Source organism: Anser brachyrhynchus (genome assembly GCF_964034855.1).
Source record: "Anser brachyrhynchus genome assembly, chromosome: W".
NCBI classification, from domain to species: Eukaryota; Metazoa; Chordata; class Aves; order Anseriformes; family Anatidae; genus Anser; species Anser brachyrhynchus.
In genome coordinates, this window is record NC_137704.1 from 19,518,104 (window position 1) to 19,536,793 (window position 18,690).

General features: G+C 40.5%; 1 protein-coding gene and 1 long non-coding RNA gene across 7 annotated transcripts in view; both read right to left on the reverse strand.

The window, feature by feature from the left end:
- Nucleotides 1-3,769: 3,769 nt before the first annotated feature.
- On the reverse strand, nucleotides 3,770-4,461 carry LOC308184920. The gene is made up of 2 exons (XR_013943039.1): nucleotides 4,398-4,461; nucleotides 3,770-4,060 (listed from the first exon to the last, which is right to left on the reverse strand). It is a non-coding gene; the product is annotated as an uncharacterized lncRNA (long non-coding RNA).
- A 6,686-nt stretch (nucleotides 4,462-11,147) lies between these two features.
- ZFR (zinc finger RNA binding protein) overlaps nucleotides 11,148-18,690 on the reverse strand; it is a 47,382-nt gene continuing 39,839 nt past the window's right edge. For 4 of the 6 annotated variants that reach the window (XM_080572083.1, XM_080572082.1, XM_080572085.1 and 1 more), the window contains exons 17-20: nucleotides 18,079-18,174; nucleotides 14,468-14,579; nucleotides 14,266-14,363; nucleotides 11,148-13,576 (exon numbers count right to left, since the gene is read on the reverse strand). In XM_080572083.1, the coding sequence (XP_080428209.1) occupies nucleotides 13,397-13,576; nucleotides 14,266-14,363; nucleotides 14,468-14,579; nucleotides 18,079-18,174 (486 nt within the window). In that variant the 3' untranslated portion in view covers nucleotides 11,148-13,396. Of the gene's footprint in view, nucleotides 13,577-14,265; nucleotides 14,364-14,467; nucleotides 14,580-18,078; nucleotides 18,175-18,690 lie in introns of those variants that run through there. The other 2 variants (XR_013942885.1, XR_013942886.1) reach the window with 2 other exon arrangements.

The window sequence follows — 18,690 nt, forward strand, 5'->3', positions numbered from 1 at the left end:
AGCATCAAACATGACAGATTGTGGTACATAACCCTCTGCCACAGTCACCCATATTTTTATGGGGTATCCCGTCTTACTATTATCTGGTCATGCCTTTTCCAAGTTGCCAATTGACCAAGGCTTTCTCTGAGGCCTACGATCACTAAAAACAAAATTAATAATTGATTTTTCCCTGTCATTATTTTTAAACCTTAGGTTTCCAAATAATTATCAATACAAAGAATAAGATATACACTACTACCATAACAAACCCCCCTTGGGAACACTTCAATTCACTATAGGCCAGTCCTTTCTCTCAATCACAAGTCACACTCATTAGTTACCTGTGAAAATAAAAGGTTAGTTTACAATTGTAAGCTCTTATCCCGCTCAGAGTCCACTATGAGATTTTTCTCTTCGATTTCAGCTTCCAACAAGTCTTCTGTAGGAACAGCTTCCCAGGTACTAGGGTCGATGGATGCCTTCACTCGAGTATAGTGAGTCCAACCTTTTTCCGCAGTTCCTATGGCTGTTTCAGTGGTTAGTAGTACTTGGAAGTGTCCTTCCCATTCAGGCCAGAGTTGATCCTTTCCAGGTCTGAATCAGGACCCAATTTCCCACGGGTTCTGAGAGATGACAAAGAAGAGGACAACCCCAGAATACAGTTCTTAAGAAAACTCTCTTGTTTCGAATTGTGGTATCTCATCCCTTCTGCCCAGATAGGGTAATCCGAACAGCATCTCATACGGTGAAATTCCTATATCGTTTCTTGGTGCTGTTTGAACCTGTAGGAGTGCTAAAAGTAAACATTTTACCCAAGGAAGTTGGGTTTTTAACGCTAATTTAGTTAATTGCTTCTTTAATGTCTGGTTCATTTGCTTTGCCTTCCCAGAAGAGGAGGGGTGCCAGGGGGTGTGAAAAGCCCACTCAATCTCTAAGGCCTGCATTAACCCTTGCAGTGCTTGTGAAGTGAAATGACTTCCTTGATCTGAATCAATGTTTTCAGCTATCCCATATCTAGGGACTATTTGCTCCGGTGATACCTTAGTCACCGTGTTTGCAGTGGCAGATACAGAGGGGAAAGCTTACACCCATCCAGTCATGTGGTCAATTAGGACAAACAAGTACTTAAATCTCCCTCCTTTAGGTAACTCAGTAAAGTCTACCTGTATACTTTGGAAAGGTCGAATCCCTGGCTCCTGTCCCCCTCTAGGTGAGTTACAAATGACCTTTTTATTTGCATTTTGACATATGGTACATCCTCTGCATATTTGCTTCACTAAAGTGTATATTCCTACACAGACATACTTTCTCAGCACAACATCACACATTGCTTGCATCTCCCAATGACTCTCTTGATGTAAAACATCATATTTGCCTTATTGGTGCTTTATTCAGCATTTCTCTCCCATCAGGGAGTATCCATTTTCCCTCAGGCTTCGTGGCTCCTGATTCCTTAAAGAAATCTCTCTTAAAACTTTTTAGTTCTTTCTTAGTTTTCAACAATTCCCTAAATCCTCTCTGGATTTATTCTCCGTTTTCCCTCAGACATTAGATGCCTTAAATACCTGTATTGTAATTTATTTTTCAATACTCCCAAGCCCTGCTTTCCCAGAAAGTTGAATAGCTTGTTAGTAGCTTCCTTCACAACTGTTTTCTCCTGTCCTGACAATAAACGATCATACACATTTTGTAACAGAAATTCCTCCTTGGGAGGTTGGAATTGCTCCAAAATCTGTTCTAGAACTTTGCCCAAATTAATCGGTGGCCCTGTAAACCCCTGAGGTAAAACTGTCCATATGTATTGTTGCTTCCGCCCCCACTTCAGAGTCTTTCCAGTCAGAGGTGAATATATCTTTGCTCTCAGGGCCTGAGAGCACTCCATTAATACCACTGTTATTCCGGTCTAACAATTTACTATTTGAATGCCCAATTTCATCATCAAATCCCTTCCCAACAAGTTAGTCCCTGCCTTGGGTACATACAATAATTGCCAAGAGATCATTTTATCCCCTAGTCTCAGCTTGGTATCCCCCAAAGGTGGCACTGTTATCCCAGCCCCTTCTACCCCCATCACTCGTTAGGGTTTCATTAGTTAATTTAATCCCTGATACTTTACAGGCCAGTAATGACCTAGCTGCCCCAGTGTATTGTGTTTGATGGCAAGGTTCGGGAGGGGGCTGCAGTGGCAGCCCCCACGAGGAGAATCCAGAAACCGCCCTGTGGCAGATAAGGGACAATTTCATCCGGCCCCAGAGGGGCCCACTGCTGCCCAGAGCCAAGCCATGAGCAACACAGTCCGTGCCTCTGTGAGAGCACATCCACGAAAACAAACAAACAAACAAACAAAAACCTGCTGCTCAACAGCAGCTGGGAGAGCGAGGAGTGAGAAACCTCCCCGCAGACACCAAAGTCAGCACAGAAGGAGGGGGTGGAGGTGCTCCAGGCACCGGAGCCGAAGCCCCCTGCGGCCTGTGGAGAGGCCCCTGGTGGAGCAGGCTGCCCCCCCTGCCCCCCCCCCCCCCTTCTCGATACTTGGGAAACTGACCAAACACCACAGCAAATATACCAAAACTTCTAGACTGTTACTTAGATAGTGCCTACATCCTCTTTCCCTGCTCATTCAACTTTCCCAACTCATTCAAAAAACAGCTCTGTCAAACATTACATACCACACCTTTAACACCTTCAATAACCCTTTTTAACACTTCTTCTTATCTTTCTCCAGCCTGTACTTTCACCAAAGTCTCAGTCATTAGCCAACTTAATTCCATACCTTTCTCCCTCATCCCATTTTCCTTCTCTCCTCCTTCTTCCACTCCGGATATTCCTACCTGAAGTGGCCAGCCTGCCCACACTTAAAACATCCCATCAAAGCCTGTCCCTGCTAAGATTCAGGCCACAACACGGGTAGCTTTCCTTGCCTGCCATTCCTTCATCTCTCTTACTCTCTTTTCCATCCTGGCCCTGACTCCCCCTGAAGATTTTCTTCCTCTTTCTCCAACCCTCTGCCTCACTACCTGCTACACTGTCAATACCATTAGTTTCACTCTCTGCTTTTCCTTCTCATCTCCCCTCCTGACACACACCTTCAGGGCCTCCCACAGGAGGGCCCCCCAGTGACTGTTCACTACATCCCCCCCACCTTCTGGAGCATTTTCTGTGCATCTTGCCAGGCTTCAATCACAAAATGAACTTTCAAGAGCCCTTGGGATACCGGGTCCTCAGGATTCATCCCCGAGTACTTTCTCATTCTGACCCCAAGTCTCTCATATGATTTCTGTGTTGCACACTATTATTCTTCCAGCCAGGATCGGCAAGTGGTTATTTCTGCCCTGCCGGTATTACCCCTGGTCCTGGAGGATGAGTTCTTTCCCATTTTTGTATAGCAGCTCTCCTCCTGATCATTCCCATTTCTTTCCCTGTAAACAACATATTTATATACATAATTCCCCCTCCCCAAGAGTATAAGTTTGGTCCTAGGAAACTCCTAACCTCTCTGCTGGTAAGGAGGGGGGGAAGTTCACTTAAGAGGATACACAGTTAGTGTTAGTACTGTTAGTATCAGGGAAGGCAAAATTCTCAGTACCTCTTCTACCTTGTTCTAATTCTTGCCAGAGCCTAGAGTACGCTCTTCTCTAGGGACAGTGTTAATTGCAGTCCCTGTCTCCCTTCCTGGAGCGACTGCTGCTGCCACCGGTGCAATATTAGGATTATAGGGAGCATAACTTGGCTCCTCCTCCAAAAAAAAAAGGAATCTTATTGTTTACACATACATTTCAAGCCTGAATTTTCATCAGGCCCGTATTTTGGCCAAAATACTGCTGTTTCCTTAATTGGTTCTTTTGTCCAGACTAATACACAATATTTAACCTTTTTTTTTTTTTTTTTTTTTTTTTACCATCTCCTCCAATTTTGAGATTATTTTTCCAATTTCTTATAATTCTTCAGGAAGAACTTTCGGTAGGCACTTCCCCCGGGATATCTCCCTGTCCCCTGGAACTCATATTTCCCATTTTTCCTATTCTGGAAAATGGGGGTGTACTGCCAAGCACTTCCCCGTGCAAGGGCTACCGCACACCTATGAGTTTACCAGATTCCCTGGTGTACTTTCGAGCACTACCCCGTGCAAGGATTACCGTACACCAAATTTCCCTGGTGTACTGCCAAGCACTTCCCCCGTGCAAGGCTTACCGCACACCAAATTTCCCTGGTGTATTGCCAAGCACTTCCCTGTGCAAGGGCTTACCATACACCAGATTTCCCTGGTGTACTTCCGAGCACTACCCCGTGCAAGGATTACCGCACACCAAATTTCCCTGGTGTACTGCCAAGCACTTCCCCGTGCAAGGCTTACCGCACACCAAATTTCCCTTGTGTACTGCCAAGCACTTCCCCGTGCAAGGCTTACCGCACACCAAAATTCCCTGGTGTACTTCCGAGCACTACCCCGTGCAAGGCTTACCGCACACCAAATTTCCCTGGTGTACTTCCGAGCACTACCCCATGCAAGGATTACCGCACACCAAATTTCCCTGGTATACTGCCAAGCACTTCCCCGTGCAAGGCTTACCGCACACCAAATTTCCCTGGTGTACTTCCGAGCACTACCCCATGCAAGGATTACCGCACACCAAATTTCCCTGGTGTACTGCCAAGCACTTCCCCGTGCAAGGATTACCGCACACCAAATTTCCCTGGTGTACTTCCGAGCACTACCCCGTGCAAGGATTACCGCACACCAAATTTCCCTGGTGTACTTCCGAGCACTACCCCATGCAAGGATTACCGCACACCAAATTTCCCTGGTGTACTGCCAAGCACTTCCCTGTGCAAGGGCTTACCATACACCAAATTTCCCTGGTGTACTTCCGAGCACTACCCCGTGCAAGGATTACCGCACACCAAATTTCCCTGGTGTACTTCCGAGCACTACCCCGTGCAAGGATTACCGCACACCAAATTTCCCTGGTGTACTGCCAAGCACTTCCCCGTGCAAGGCTTACCGCACACCAAATTTCCCTGGTGTACTTCCGAGCACTACCCCATGCAAGGATTACCGCACACCAAATTTCCCTGGTGTACTGCCAAGCACTTCCCCGTGCAAGGATTACCGCACACCAAATTTCCCGAGACTCTTCCTTTCTCTCCCTTATCTCACGCTTCGTCCGTCTCCGGCCGCGCCCCTCGCGGAGCTACGGAACCGCGGATCAGGACTCCACACTCGCTTCGTACAAAAGTACGTCTCAATCACACATCACACATCACACAGAGTCTCACCCGACCCCCGAGGCAATACTTAATATTTCTTACCTTGGTCTGTGCACAGAGTTACCGGATCAATTCTTAAAACCCGGAGTGCCTACCTTCTTCCTTTCCCCACTACTTCACGGATCCTGCCTCTTTAATCAGTCTCGGGCCCTCTGTCAGCTCTCCGCAGAACCGCCACCGTCGATGCACAGGACCGCTGAAATCAGCGGGGCATGCCTTCCTGCTGCTGCGGCGGTGGGGCTCCCCGGTAGGTGACTGGATCCCGGACGAGCCCCCAAATTGTGAGAAACACTCCGTAGCCAATAACTTAGGCTCAGGCGAGGATCTCAGTGAAGTAGTAATTTATTCGCGATTGCAATGGCGGGCGTCCCACAAGCAGGAGAGCGCACCCACTAGTTCCAAAAACACAGTTTATATACTTTTTGATGACAGGACCCTCCCCTGTTTCCCCACTGGAGTGGGTAATCCAGGTTCACAATCTATCTGATGCTTCACAGACAATGCCTGGCCTTCAGTTGCTGGCCTGTTAAATTTCAAATTTCTTTTGACTTTTTTACTGTTCGAAGTGGTAATGTTTCATCACTTATCTGATTTGACTTGACACCGTGATTTTCACCTAATTGCTCTAAGGAGTCCGGCTGTCTGCATTTTACAAGGTTTTCTGTTAAGCTTTCTTATCACTGTAAGCATATTTCAATACCACATTCCTTCCTTCTATACAATGTAACACTGCAAAAACAACATTTCCATTCCCACATGTGTAAAAGGACTACTACAGTGGTTAATTGAAACTGCACTATTGAAACAAATGACCACGAAGCCACCACCTTACTCAGGTAAGGTGATGATATTAGAGGAGATGGAAAGCAAAGAAGGTGAAGAAGAAGAAGAAATCTACCAAATTACAACTTAGAGAAAAGTTTTGCAAAAATCAACAATTTCTAAAAAAAAAGGGGGGAATTGTGGGAATAAAAATGTTGTTTTTGCAGAGTTGCATTGTTTAAAGGTAAGGAATGTGGTATTGAGATATGCTTGCAGTGATAAGAAAACTTAGCAGGCGACCTTGTAAAATGCAGACAACCAGACTCCTTAGAACAATTAGGTGAAAATCATGGTGTTAAGTCAAGTCAGATAAGTAAAGAAACATTACCACTTCAAACAGTAAAAAAGTCTAAAGAAATTTGAAATTTAACAGGCTGGCAACTGAAGGCCATGCATTGGGATAGCTCCCAAAGGCATGCGCACCCCAACGCGGCAACTTGCCTTGGTTATATGCAGTAAAGAGTTACATATGCATGAAGTTTCCCAATACGCCTATACGTATGCATAACCTATCCCCGCTTCGTATTAAAATTATTCCAAGAAGTCATTTCCATAAACTCCTCCGTCTGCGCTTGCACAGTGCCTTCTGGTGGTGGTCACCAGGGGTTGTGGGGATGAAGGCTGATAACTCTTCTTCATCACCACTAGTTGACCTCCTGCCTTTGTGCAGACTCAGCTGCTCCTTGGCTCTTGTCCAAACCACAAGGTCGGTCTCAGCTGGTTTTTGAGACAGGTTCCCCATTTTTGTCAGGAACCATCCTTTGTGAGGGGCCCCAAGACTCCTTGTTTCAGTTAATTTGCACAGTAGTAAGCAAAGACATTCAGCAACACCTATTTTTAATGCGATTAAGCAAGTCCCCATTCTTCTATCTTTGGCAACTGAAGGCCATGCATTGTCTGTGAAGCATCAGATAGATTGTGAACCTGGATTACCCACTCAGTGGGGAAACAGGGGAGGGTCCTGTCATCAAAGAGTATATAAACTGTGTTTTGGAACCAGTAGGCACGCTCCTGCTTGTGGGGCGCCCGCCATTGCAATCGCGAATAAATTACTACTTCACTGAGATCCTCGCCTGAGCCTAAGTTATTGGCTACAGAGTGCTTCTCACAACTATAACCTCTTTTTCAGTGTGAATGTTTACCTGGGAAAACTTCTAGAGCTCATGTCTTTTTCGCAGCCCCACAGTGACTCTGGACAAATTGAATCTGTCTTCTCCCAAACCTACTAGCTGAAATGTTTCATTTCTTTACCCCAGAAAGTATTTACTTCTAATTTATTAATGGGATAGTCCTGATTGTGCTTCTAACTACTGCTCTCTTCTTATGCACTAGCAGTGTTTTTCTACTGGATTTTGCTGGCATGGCAACTTGGCTGCATAAAGTTTTTTTTTTTTTGCCTATTTTTTTATTAAATGCACCTTTTGTCAATAGAGAGGAACACCGGAGTAGCTGAAAGATCACAGTTTTTGCCTCGTGCTTGTCACAACGATGTGAGAATTGACTGGCCCTTTCCAGATGGCAGCTGCTGCTAATGACAAGAGCCCTCTCTGATGTTCAGAACACACAGACAAGTTACAAGCATATGCCCAGCTGAAGTGGTTGATTTCCTGCATAAAATTGCACTTATTTTGGCTGTGTAGCATCTTGATTTCTGATTTTATTTTTTTACATGTTGCTCGCAGACTCACTTCATTCAAATGTAGCAGAACAAGGCATGAATGCCAGATGTACAGCTTTGCCTGCTAAGATGGATGCATTAAAGGTCAGCCCCTTCGCTTCATCTTCCCTTTCCCCTTTCACCCCAGCATATGAGCACAGTGACCGACCGGCCTAAACAATTTCAGTCTCAACCTCCTCAATCACCTGGCACTTTTTGTCTTCCATGCTTTAGTGGAGCACTGCAGTAGTTGGCATGGGGGGTGGCAAATCACATACTGCACTGACCCTTCTCTCTGCATTGAACAGAGCTTCTCTCTTCATGTTCTTGCACTATTTGTGTGTGTAGTTGTTTGTTTTACTACTTGACATAACTTTTCTTCCATTTTTCATTTAGCTTTCACATGTAGCTCTCCAGCAAAGAGCCTTCCTCATTTTATTTTTTCAGTTGGACCCATTTAATCAGTTCTGTTCTTTCTGATACTGTTTTACTCACTTTTCCCTTTCTTCTCATAATTCATTGAAGTCCTACTTCTTTTTCCTGCTAAAACATGTACGTCCTTGTTTCTGCAAAATGGCACCAAAATCATAATGAGCTTGAAATAAGTTACATCATCAGAAACAATACATTTGGGACTGGAAAAAGACTGTTGGGTGACATTCTTGAGACGTGTCCAAGACAAGTCCAACTTGTCCATGACAAGTCCAACTCTTGGCTCCACATAGGACCACCCCAAAATCAGACCCTATGCCTGAGAGCATTGTCCAAATGCTGTGTGAACTCTGGCAGCTCAGTGCTGCGACCACTGCCCTGGGTAGCCTGTCCCAGCACCCGACCACACTCTTGGTGAAGAACCTTTTCCTAACACACAGCCTGACCCTCCCCTGTCCCAGCTCCATGCTGTTCCCTCAGGTCCTGTCGCTGTCCCCAGAGAGCAGAGCTCAGCCTGACACTCCGCTCCCCTCGGGAGGAAGCTGTAGACCATGATTCCTACGTATTCTCAAAACCTTGGACAGGTGTAAATCACAAAACACATGCTAAAAAAAATCATAATTACTTGGAGAAATTGGAATGGTATTTAATTATCACAGGCATTTGAGCTTCTGTGACAAGCATGTGCCATTGCTAATACCAGTGCTTTCTTCATGATTATACAACCTTGTAGCTGTTTCATGTGACTATATTGGCAGTGCTCTGTCCCACGCTGGCACAAACTCTAAAAAGGTAAAAATGCTAACACTTTACTTTCATGCATATAAATACATGGTAGTTACCTAAACAACGCCATTTTAGATGTCATCAGGCATATGAAATATTCATCATGACATCTTGTGCAGATGTTGCTTCGTGTCTTTGCTGCTGGTACACAAAATCTCTCACCCTGTAAGTTTATGTTAGCGTTTCCTTAAACTATATTAAAAAGCCCTCTGAAATACTTATTTTTTTTATATATTTATTTTATACTCCCCTGTAGCAAAGCCTAGATGGAAAATAGCAGCTTGCACTGGAGGGCTAGTGGGGAGGCAGGGTGGCCAGCCCTACTATCTGCCCCAGCAAGGCTCTCCCTGCACTCGCAGCTCTCCCGCGGTCAAGAGCTCCACTCCTGGGCCCCTTTCATGGAGATTTTTTTTCTGAATATTGCAGCTTGTGCCCATCACCTCTCATTAGAAGCCTAACAAGAAAATAAAAGCAACAGGACAAGAGGCAACAGGCACAAACTGAAGCACAGAAAGTTCTGGCTGAATATGAGGGGGCACTTCTTTACTGTGAGGGTGACAGAGCACTGGAACAGGTTGCCCAGAGAGGTTGTGGAGTCTCCTTTGGATATTCAAAACCCACCTGGATGACATCCTGCACAATGTGCTCTAGGTGATCCTGCTCGGCAGGGGGGTTGGACTAGATGATCTTCAGAGGTCCCTTCCAACCTCAGATATTCTGTGACACAAGGCTGGCCAATACAGTCATGGACCTCTGTGAAACCTGTCCTCTTTTGCAGCACCACATACCCTAGGAGCACATAAAATGGTACTAAACCCCTGTATTTAGGCACCATAACCTCTCCCATATTGTTCTGACTTGCATTGTCAGCAATTCAGCTCAGCTTCCTGTCTTAATAACAAACCGTTAACTTGCATAACCAGCAAATTACAGATAAATCTAAACGTATGCCTGAAGTTAGGTCTGTGATAAAGGTATCTCATATTCTGGACAGAACTTCCTAATCATATGCATACAATTAATGTAAACATGATAAGAGTATGCAGCAAAGGAAAGACTTACATAAGGAGCAAGGTTTATGACTCATGTAGAAACAAGACTTTTCATCTCTTTTTAATGATAATCTTCCACTGTAGAATGAGCGATTTATTTCCTCTTGGTCAGCTATTCCATTCTGCAAATTTAAATTTTAAAATGTAGGAAGCTTCAAAAATTGAGATTTCTTGATACCTTCTACGTGTCTTTGGATTTTAGGATATCAACTTGAAATAGGATTGATGTAGAATGTATTTGAAAGTATTTAAGCTAGGCTAAGCCTCTAAAAGCTGTCAGGCTTTAAACTGTCCTGCAATAAATTAATCACTGGCTTCAGAATAAATATTAATATACATGTCTTTGCAAAATGATTTAAGAAAATATATGTATTAAAGAAGAAGACCATTGCTAATGCTGGTACGTTAAGGCAACATTAAGTGGGAAAGTACATGCTGTGTAGGACAAAAATCCCCCGCTGCCAATCAGGTACCTATGAAAAATGATGCACTCTACCCTGTTAGGAAGTTTACACTTGCCAAGTATTATTAGGGTAGCATTTCTTAAAATGCGAATGGTAAACACCAGAAAGTAGTCCAATGAACAACTGGAAACATCTTCCAGTACTATGAACATATATGCACAATTGCACATTTTCATAAATCCAAATGAGAAAATGGTACAAAACGGGAATACAAATTAACACTTACAGAATTAAGCCTGATTTTTATTTGGTTGTGAGAACCTCTGAGGTAACACTATACTACAGATGACACTTCTTGGATTTCTCCCCCACCCTCAAAAGATTTGATAGCTGTTTCATTCAAAAAAGGCTGAGAAAGACCACGCTGAATAAAAAAAAATAAACTCTTGAGAAGATTTATAAAATAATCTATCAGAAGAAATTTAATTTGTAGCCTTTTGGGCTAGAAAACTCTTTGGCTTACAGCCTTCAGAGAAAAAAATAAAGAAAATGGAAGTTTTGTCTTTATAAGCACACAATGTAATATTTAAAAGTCAAAACTATCGCTTTACTTTTTAAAGTGTTGGTTTTCCACTCTTCTTAGCTTTGACAGAGCCAGGAGTTACCTAGTTAAAACAGCCCGTTAAAACGGGCAGGAAAAACAGCAACAAACTGAAATTCACTCTTCACCACACAGCACAAAAATCATGGTCACAGCTTCATGTTTAATGTGGAATCACTTTAAGTATACAATATTTCAAAAGATCCAGAAACTAGTTAAGAGATAAAAGCCAGCAGAACAAAAATACAGGAAATCCAAACTACATCTTTGACCTTTTTAATCCTAAATTTGAGGGTCACATGCCTGAATAGATGAGTTTTAGCTTTATGAGGAAAGAAACTTTGGTATGGAGTTAAACTAGCCACATGAATAGCACCTGTAGCATTCAAAATAAATAGTAATGGCTAACTAGACACCATGGCAGCAAGACACTCCTCTTTAAAAAAAACAAAAACAAAACTAAGAACAAGCACGTGCTTGGAAGTTATGCCTCAAGGCTGGACAACAAACTACTGTAAATTTTTTTTTAGTCACTTTAAAGCACACACTAATTATTGTATTTCTGACACTGAAATTATTTAAAAAGTTTTTCTTAATGAGATTGCTTTCTCTTTATTTGCTAACCATTAATATTCACTCCTTTTAAAATTGCACTCTGATGCTTGAAGAACACTGTATTAAAATTTTTCTTTAAGACTCCCTCTATTTTCTAAAATATTTTATTTGCACTGTATAGACCCATGCTGTTAGCAGTAGGTGTTGCAAGACAAAAGTATCCCCCCTACTCCAAAACTTATTTTATTAAAAAGGTCAAAGATAAATTATACCACAAACGGGAACAGAAGTTTTTAATAAATGGTATCAGAAATGGTTTGGCAGGGGGGTTGGACCCGATGATCTCTTTAGGTCAATTACAATCCCTACAATTCTGTGAAATGACAAATGATCTTTGTGATGTCTGATGCTCTCATACAGCCAGTGATTAAGTAGATACCAGAACGTTAGTCTATGTTATCTATGTGTTTTATGGGTTTGCAACAAAGCGTAATACACATCGAACAGAATAAGTGAAACTTCAGTTTCTAGTGCATAATGAATTTAAGTCATTTAATAAATTTTAGCTTTTGAGTGTTCCACTTTAGTGCTGTTACAATAAATCACATCTGCGTACCAGAGCATACATCAACAGTATGATGTAACTTTACTTACACCACTGCTATATTTAGCTTTTTGAAAGAGACATAAGCATACACTATGGCCACATCAAATATTTTTTTTTTTTTCTTTGATAACCTTCTCTTAGTAATACTTCACTTTTAAATTTTGATTTATTGAAAAAAAGTCACAGAAATTTTATACAGGAATAGCTATAAGGAATAACCTTACAGGCACTGATATGACAAACATCTATTTTTAAGGTCTAAGAAGCATTAATATTATATTGACAAAGCTGTTTGAAAAGAATGACTTTGTCCAAATAGGAAATGCCCGTTTCTGCTTATATGTTAAGAAATTCAGAAAGTTATTTTTTGGCCTTGCTATGTCACAAAGTCTATCATACAAAGAACTACGCATTTAACCTAAAATGATAGTTTTAAAAGCCCTTCTATTAAAAACAAAATCATGCTAAACTTTGATCAATTATGTAGCTGCTTTAAAACTGTTGCAAGACCATACTGTATATATTAGCTTTTATATTGCTAATGCACAACTAACAGCAAACTTGATTAGATTAACACAAATTTGTTTTAATTAAACTGTTATATCTCACTAAGATGACAAATGCCACAAGATTGGCAAAAACATTTAATTCTGAGCACTCAAATGGCAGGCTAATTCTGTTGTAACCCCTTCACATTTAGGGAAAAAAAGCATAATCTTGCAGTCTCACTTTACAAAAAAAAAGTTCTGTAAAATATTAATTGGGAGGGGAACAGTTTATACTATCTAACACAAAGTAACTTATACAACTAGTGTCAAGGGCAAACAAAAAAACCTTCTAAATAAAATGTCAAAATACACATAGCAACAGAAGCACAAATGCTGCATTAAATACAGTCAAGATAAGACAAAACACTTGTTAATAAAAAAGGTCAAAAAAGAAGAAAAGTTACTGAAGTTAGCAATACATTTAAAGGAAACGCAATGAGGGGGAAAAAAATCAAACTATTTTCCCCCCAATGACAGTTTCCATTTGTAGTCTTTCCATCCATAATTTGTCTGATACAGCACATCCATTACAATGTTCAGAATCTCACAGAAAAGCTAGGTTGTTCTAATTCCCAAGTTGGTTTTGGATGTTTTAAACAGATATTATTATGAAGTAAAAGCAAGGCAACAAATGGACTTTTTATCACCTTCAATCTTAGCATAAATGAAAAACTTTTTTTTTTTAAAAGTTATCATAATCTTTTTTGTCTTTTTTCCCCTCTGCTTCAAATCCATCAACCCCATCACTGTCCCTTCTCCTTTTACGATTGTTATGGATGTTGAAGCGTTGATTCATCTGTGGTAATGGATCCATTCCTAAAACTTTGTGTATTTGACGGAATGCAAGGAGTCTCAATGCAAACTACAAAAAGGGTAGAAAGAAGATATTTCAGTTAGAAACAAATGTCAATTTTGAGTATTTTGTCAAACAACAGAGAAGTGGTGTAAGATATCATCCTTAGCTCTTACTATCCATCCTCTTCCTTCCCACAACATCAACACAGTAATATATGCAGGTTACATTTGCTATCTCTGTACAAAGTCCAGCATCTCAGCTTCAAAATAATATGTTTTAACTGCTGGACTTGCAACTGAAGCAGCCAAGGCTTTTCACACATCCCATTACATGCTAGTAATCTTTGGCAAAAGAATCAAATGAACACGTAGAGACAGTGAGCTATTCAGCTGCAAGCATGAGTGATCAATACTATGAACAGAAACAATAAATATTTAAATTTAAACAAATTTATTTGTATGATCTTAAGTTCCAACAACATTTTAAATCTAATAGAATACTACTGTAGACAGAGCATCCTTATGGATATATATAGAAAGGAATGTTCCAAACTTGTCACATTTATTTCAGTGCAAAACATAACACTGCTCCGCATCCTCTCCTGTGACATTTTCATTGCCTAGCTTAAGGCTTATCATCTAAAAAAATAGACTTTGTTCTTATAAGAAAGGAAAATTCATATCCATATAGCCTCATTCAAAAAAAAACCCACAAATGTCTTCAACTTTAGTTATGTTACACATACTTTCCCTTACCTGTGCACTTGAAGTAATATCTTCTCGTTGCTGATCTGTCATTACAGCAAGTGTATCAAAAGGATCTTTCTCACAAGGGTCCAGAAGGCCAGGACCACCTAGAATGGTTAGGCTAATTAGTAGAACATCTCTACCTTATTTTGACCAAGACTATATATTTTATATTACTTCAGCATAAGTACATTGATCAAATTCAACTTGCCTTTAAGGATGATTCCTGAAGATATACACTCAAAAACTCTTCTAAGTGCATCCCCAGGACTCTGTGGTCCAGTAGCACTGCTGATTGCTTTTTCCACAAGCAACTCCATAGCCTGTAACAACAATAACAAAATCCAGTTAATTCAGAAGACTGATTGAAACAGAAAAAAAACACTACTGTTGTTCAATACAGAACTTTTCATAGAATGGTTTGGGTTGGAAAGGACCTTAAAGACCATCTAGTTCCAACCCCCCTGCCATAGGCACGGATGCCACCCACTAAGACCAGGTTGCCCAGGGCCTCATCCAACCTGGTCTTGAACACCTCCAGGGATGGGGCATCCACAACCTCTGGGTAGCCTGTTCCAGTGCCTCACCACTCTCTGAGTGAAGAATTTCCTCCTAACCTCTAATGTAAATCTCCCCTCTTTTTGTTTAAAACCATTCCCCCTCGTCCTGTCATTATCTGACTGAGCAAAGAGTCACTCTCCATCTTTTTTATAAGCCCCCTTCAAGTACTGAAAGGTTTCAATGAGGTCACCCTGGAGCCTTCTCTTCTGTAGGCTGAACAGCCCCAGCCCTCTCAGCCTTTCTTCATAGGAGAGGTGATACAGCCCTCTGATCATCTTTGTGGCCCTCCTCTGGACCTGTTCTAACAGATCAACATCCTTCTTGTGATGGGGGCTCCAGACCTGGATGCAGTACTCCAAGTGGGGCCTCACAAGGGTAGAGAAGAGAGGGACAATCACCTCCCTCGACCTGCTGTCCACTCCTCTGTTGATGCAGCCCAGGATACAGTTGGCCTTCTGGGCTGCAAGCATGCACTGCTGGCTCATGTCAAGCCTTTCATCCACCAGAATTCCCAAGTCCTCCTCTGCAGGGCTGCTCTCAATGAGTTCTTCTCCCAGTCTGTACTCATGTCTGGGATTGCCCTGACCCAGGTGCAGCACCTTGCACTTGGCCTTGTTGAACCTCATTAGGTTCACTCAACAACTTTTGACATAGAAATTTTGAAGAAAATCACAGAACAATTTCAGTTAAAATGGAAAAAAAAAAAAAGGCGTATTTTGTAAAAGTGAATAAAAAAAGGCTGGTGCAAGATTAACACTGGGTACCAATACAGACATGCCGCTTCTCATCCCAGATTGCCCCAAAGTTTTTTTTTTTTTTTTAAATTATTATTTTTATTTTATTTATTTATTAGAAATTTATACATTAGTAACTGTACATATGCAGGTAGCCAATTTGTCCAACAATTTTTTGGGAACGCATGAAAAATGATGGGTTATCTAAACCTGGCAGTCAGATGAATAAACAGCACACAGTGTATCTAATAAGAGTAAAAGTATATGACAAAAAATATATTGTTTTTTCTATAAGAACACAAACTCAAATCATCAAAAATATAATGGTCTTTTGTTTGAAGTTTAGTCTAAATGATTACTAGTTCCTCAGATTAACAAAACTGAAGCTCACTTCTTTTTTTTCCTGGATGTAGCCTAACACTAACTCAGATGATAAACAAGTGTAAAAAATCTTATCAATCAACAGATTTTCAAAAATGTATACACCAAAAAATTTTAAACGACGGTTTAAAAAGATATATTTTAAATACTGTTTTTTCCTCTGTGACTATTTCCATTGTTTCCTTTTATTAGACATTTTTTCAATACTGTAAAAAAGATTTGCAACAGTAAGGAATAGCTTTCCTTAGCTGTTTCAGCATTAAGATGTTTCACTACCACTTCATTTGCAAGTTTCATTTTCAAACAATGTCTTTTTTCCCCCTTCACCCCCCACTTTTTCAAACGTTGCCTTTTATTTTCACTAAGAGTAAATGCCTATTCTGATGCATGCAGTAACTATAGGCAGTGTTGATTACAATTCTTCATTAAGGGTGCTCATTCCTAGCCCAGGACAATGACCTGGTGTTTGTGTGCATGAAAGGCTGGATTTCATGTCAGAAAAATCAACCTTGAATAATCATTACTTCCAACTTGTAGGAAATTGACAAAATTCTTCCAATTTAGTTTTTATTTTTAGGTATATAGGGAGGGCACTACTAATTGTGTTTAAACTTCCTACTATTTTCTACTATTAAAAACACTTAGGCTCTTTTTGAAAAGCTCCTTGGCTTGTGACAGGCTTCTAGCATACAGGTCAAGAGAAGTTCTATATTCAGAAAAGTCTGTTTCTTCTATCTGAAATTCCACCTGTGACTAGCAGAAATTACAGATATTTCAAATCACAAATTTTCATTCTGTCACTGCTTTTGTCAAGTAAGACTTTGCCAATAGACCAGAAGAACAACTGACTACACAGACTTCAGTGCTGATCCATGTCACTGACAATGCATTCCAGCATTGTCAAAAATCAATTCAGCAAACCAGAGAGCACTCTTGTAGAGAGCCAAGATGCAGCTAGACTTGACACACACCTCTATTCCCTTTCAGATGTGCCTTAGAACAGACAATGTGACAAAGAAGAAACAACGTTCTTTGTTCTTCATCTTCATGTGTGTTGCAAGAGTTATAAGGGTGCTTTCCTGCAAGCACTCCAGTTTTTATTCTTTGGCAACTCAGCATCACAGTGATAATTAAGAGGACAGTTACACACTTTTCTAGCTTCTTTTAAGCTTTATTTATACAGTGCATCTTTCAGAAATGTAGCACAGAAACTGGCAGGATATATATTACTATTAATACTTTAAAAACGTATATAACTTTCTACATTTTTCCAGAAATAATCAATATTATCAGAACTAATTTAATAAAATCATCTGCAAGCCTAACACATTTCTCATTCAAAGAATGCCAACTTAGTGCTCTTCTTGTCAAAACCAAAAAGTTTACACTGGGAAGCAGCATAGTGCAACAGGATTTGGTTTGTGAAACAAAACGGTCAGTTTATCTACACACATTTCTGAAATTTTCTTTCAGACTAATTTTGGCTGGTCCACAGATTGGAAAACAAATTACATTCCTGAAGAGCATCTTTTAAAACAGTCAATGCAAAAGGAATGTTTGAAGAATGCTCAGCTGCAGGAATTATCAGAAGTAAACGGGTTGAACCTAGAGATCTTTTTCTAAGTGACACTGATTAAAGATACTAATTTTGACACATCCACTGACTAGTACTGTGGTATTTCATCTCGCAGAAGGGTCACATTAACAATCACAGGAATTACTGTGATTTGTTCTTTTACTTTAAGTAACCTTTTTGTTATCACGGAGGTATCTGGGCACAGCTGACATCACTTTAAATCAATTTCAGTAAAACCCAAGGAATTTCTAACCACCAGTAGGTGGTAAAAAAAAATATTTCTTTATGTACAGTTAAAAAAGCAACACCTAAAATCTAGAATAAGGATGCTAAGCACAAAGAACTCAAAAGAACAAGAAAATTCTTTTGGAAAAAAAAATCCAGCTCCAAATGACTAAATTTCAGAAAATTAAGTTTTTAGAGAGACTCTCTACTTTACCTGTAAATACAAGCACAGAAAGCATATTACTTCTTGAAAAAGTCTACATTTAACTGCAGTAACACTTTCCAGTGCCCTACTTGTAGTACCACATGTATTGAAAAGACTTATTCAAAAAGAGCATTACTCACCCAGCTTGGAAAATCAGACCAAGTTGGAACACGCTGACAGAGGTCACGAAGAATACGTATGATAATCACACAGGACTGCAGACCATTAGCTCTAGCCTTGAGAGCAATACAAAATCAAATTAATCAATCCCAGCACCTACAGCAAATAGGCCTTGTTGAAAGACTAAAACACCACTGTTCAATGGAAGCTCAGATACAAGATTGATACAAATCATTCTACAAGTTTATTCCGTGAGCTGCCATTTACAGCAGTATTTTATACAGGGTTAGTAATTTAAGGTTGTAAAAGTCAAAGTGCACAGGTTATACAAGAATAACATTTCTTGATCCCCTGTACACTTTGACCTATGTTCACTTATAACAATAAATACAGTATCTTTCTATATTAGAAATAAAAAGGATGAACTAAAGGTCTAAGAAATAGGTATAGAGACTGAAAGGTCAAGGAAATCTGTTTGGTTTCTTTATCGTGCCTTTGCCAGAATGCAAAGTCACTAAGCCAAACAGTTGCTTCTCACCTTTCATTCCCTACACTTAATGCACTTAAAGAAATAGGAAAAAAAGTCTTAAATCTAAACACAAAGCTTTAAACACATATTCCATCATTTAAAG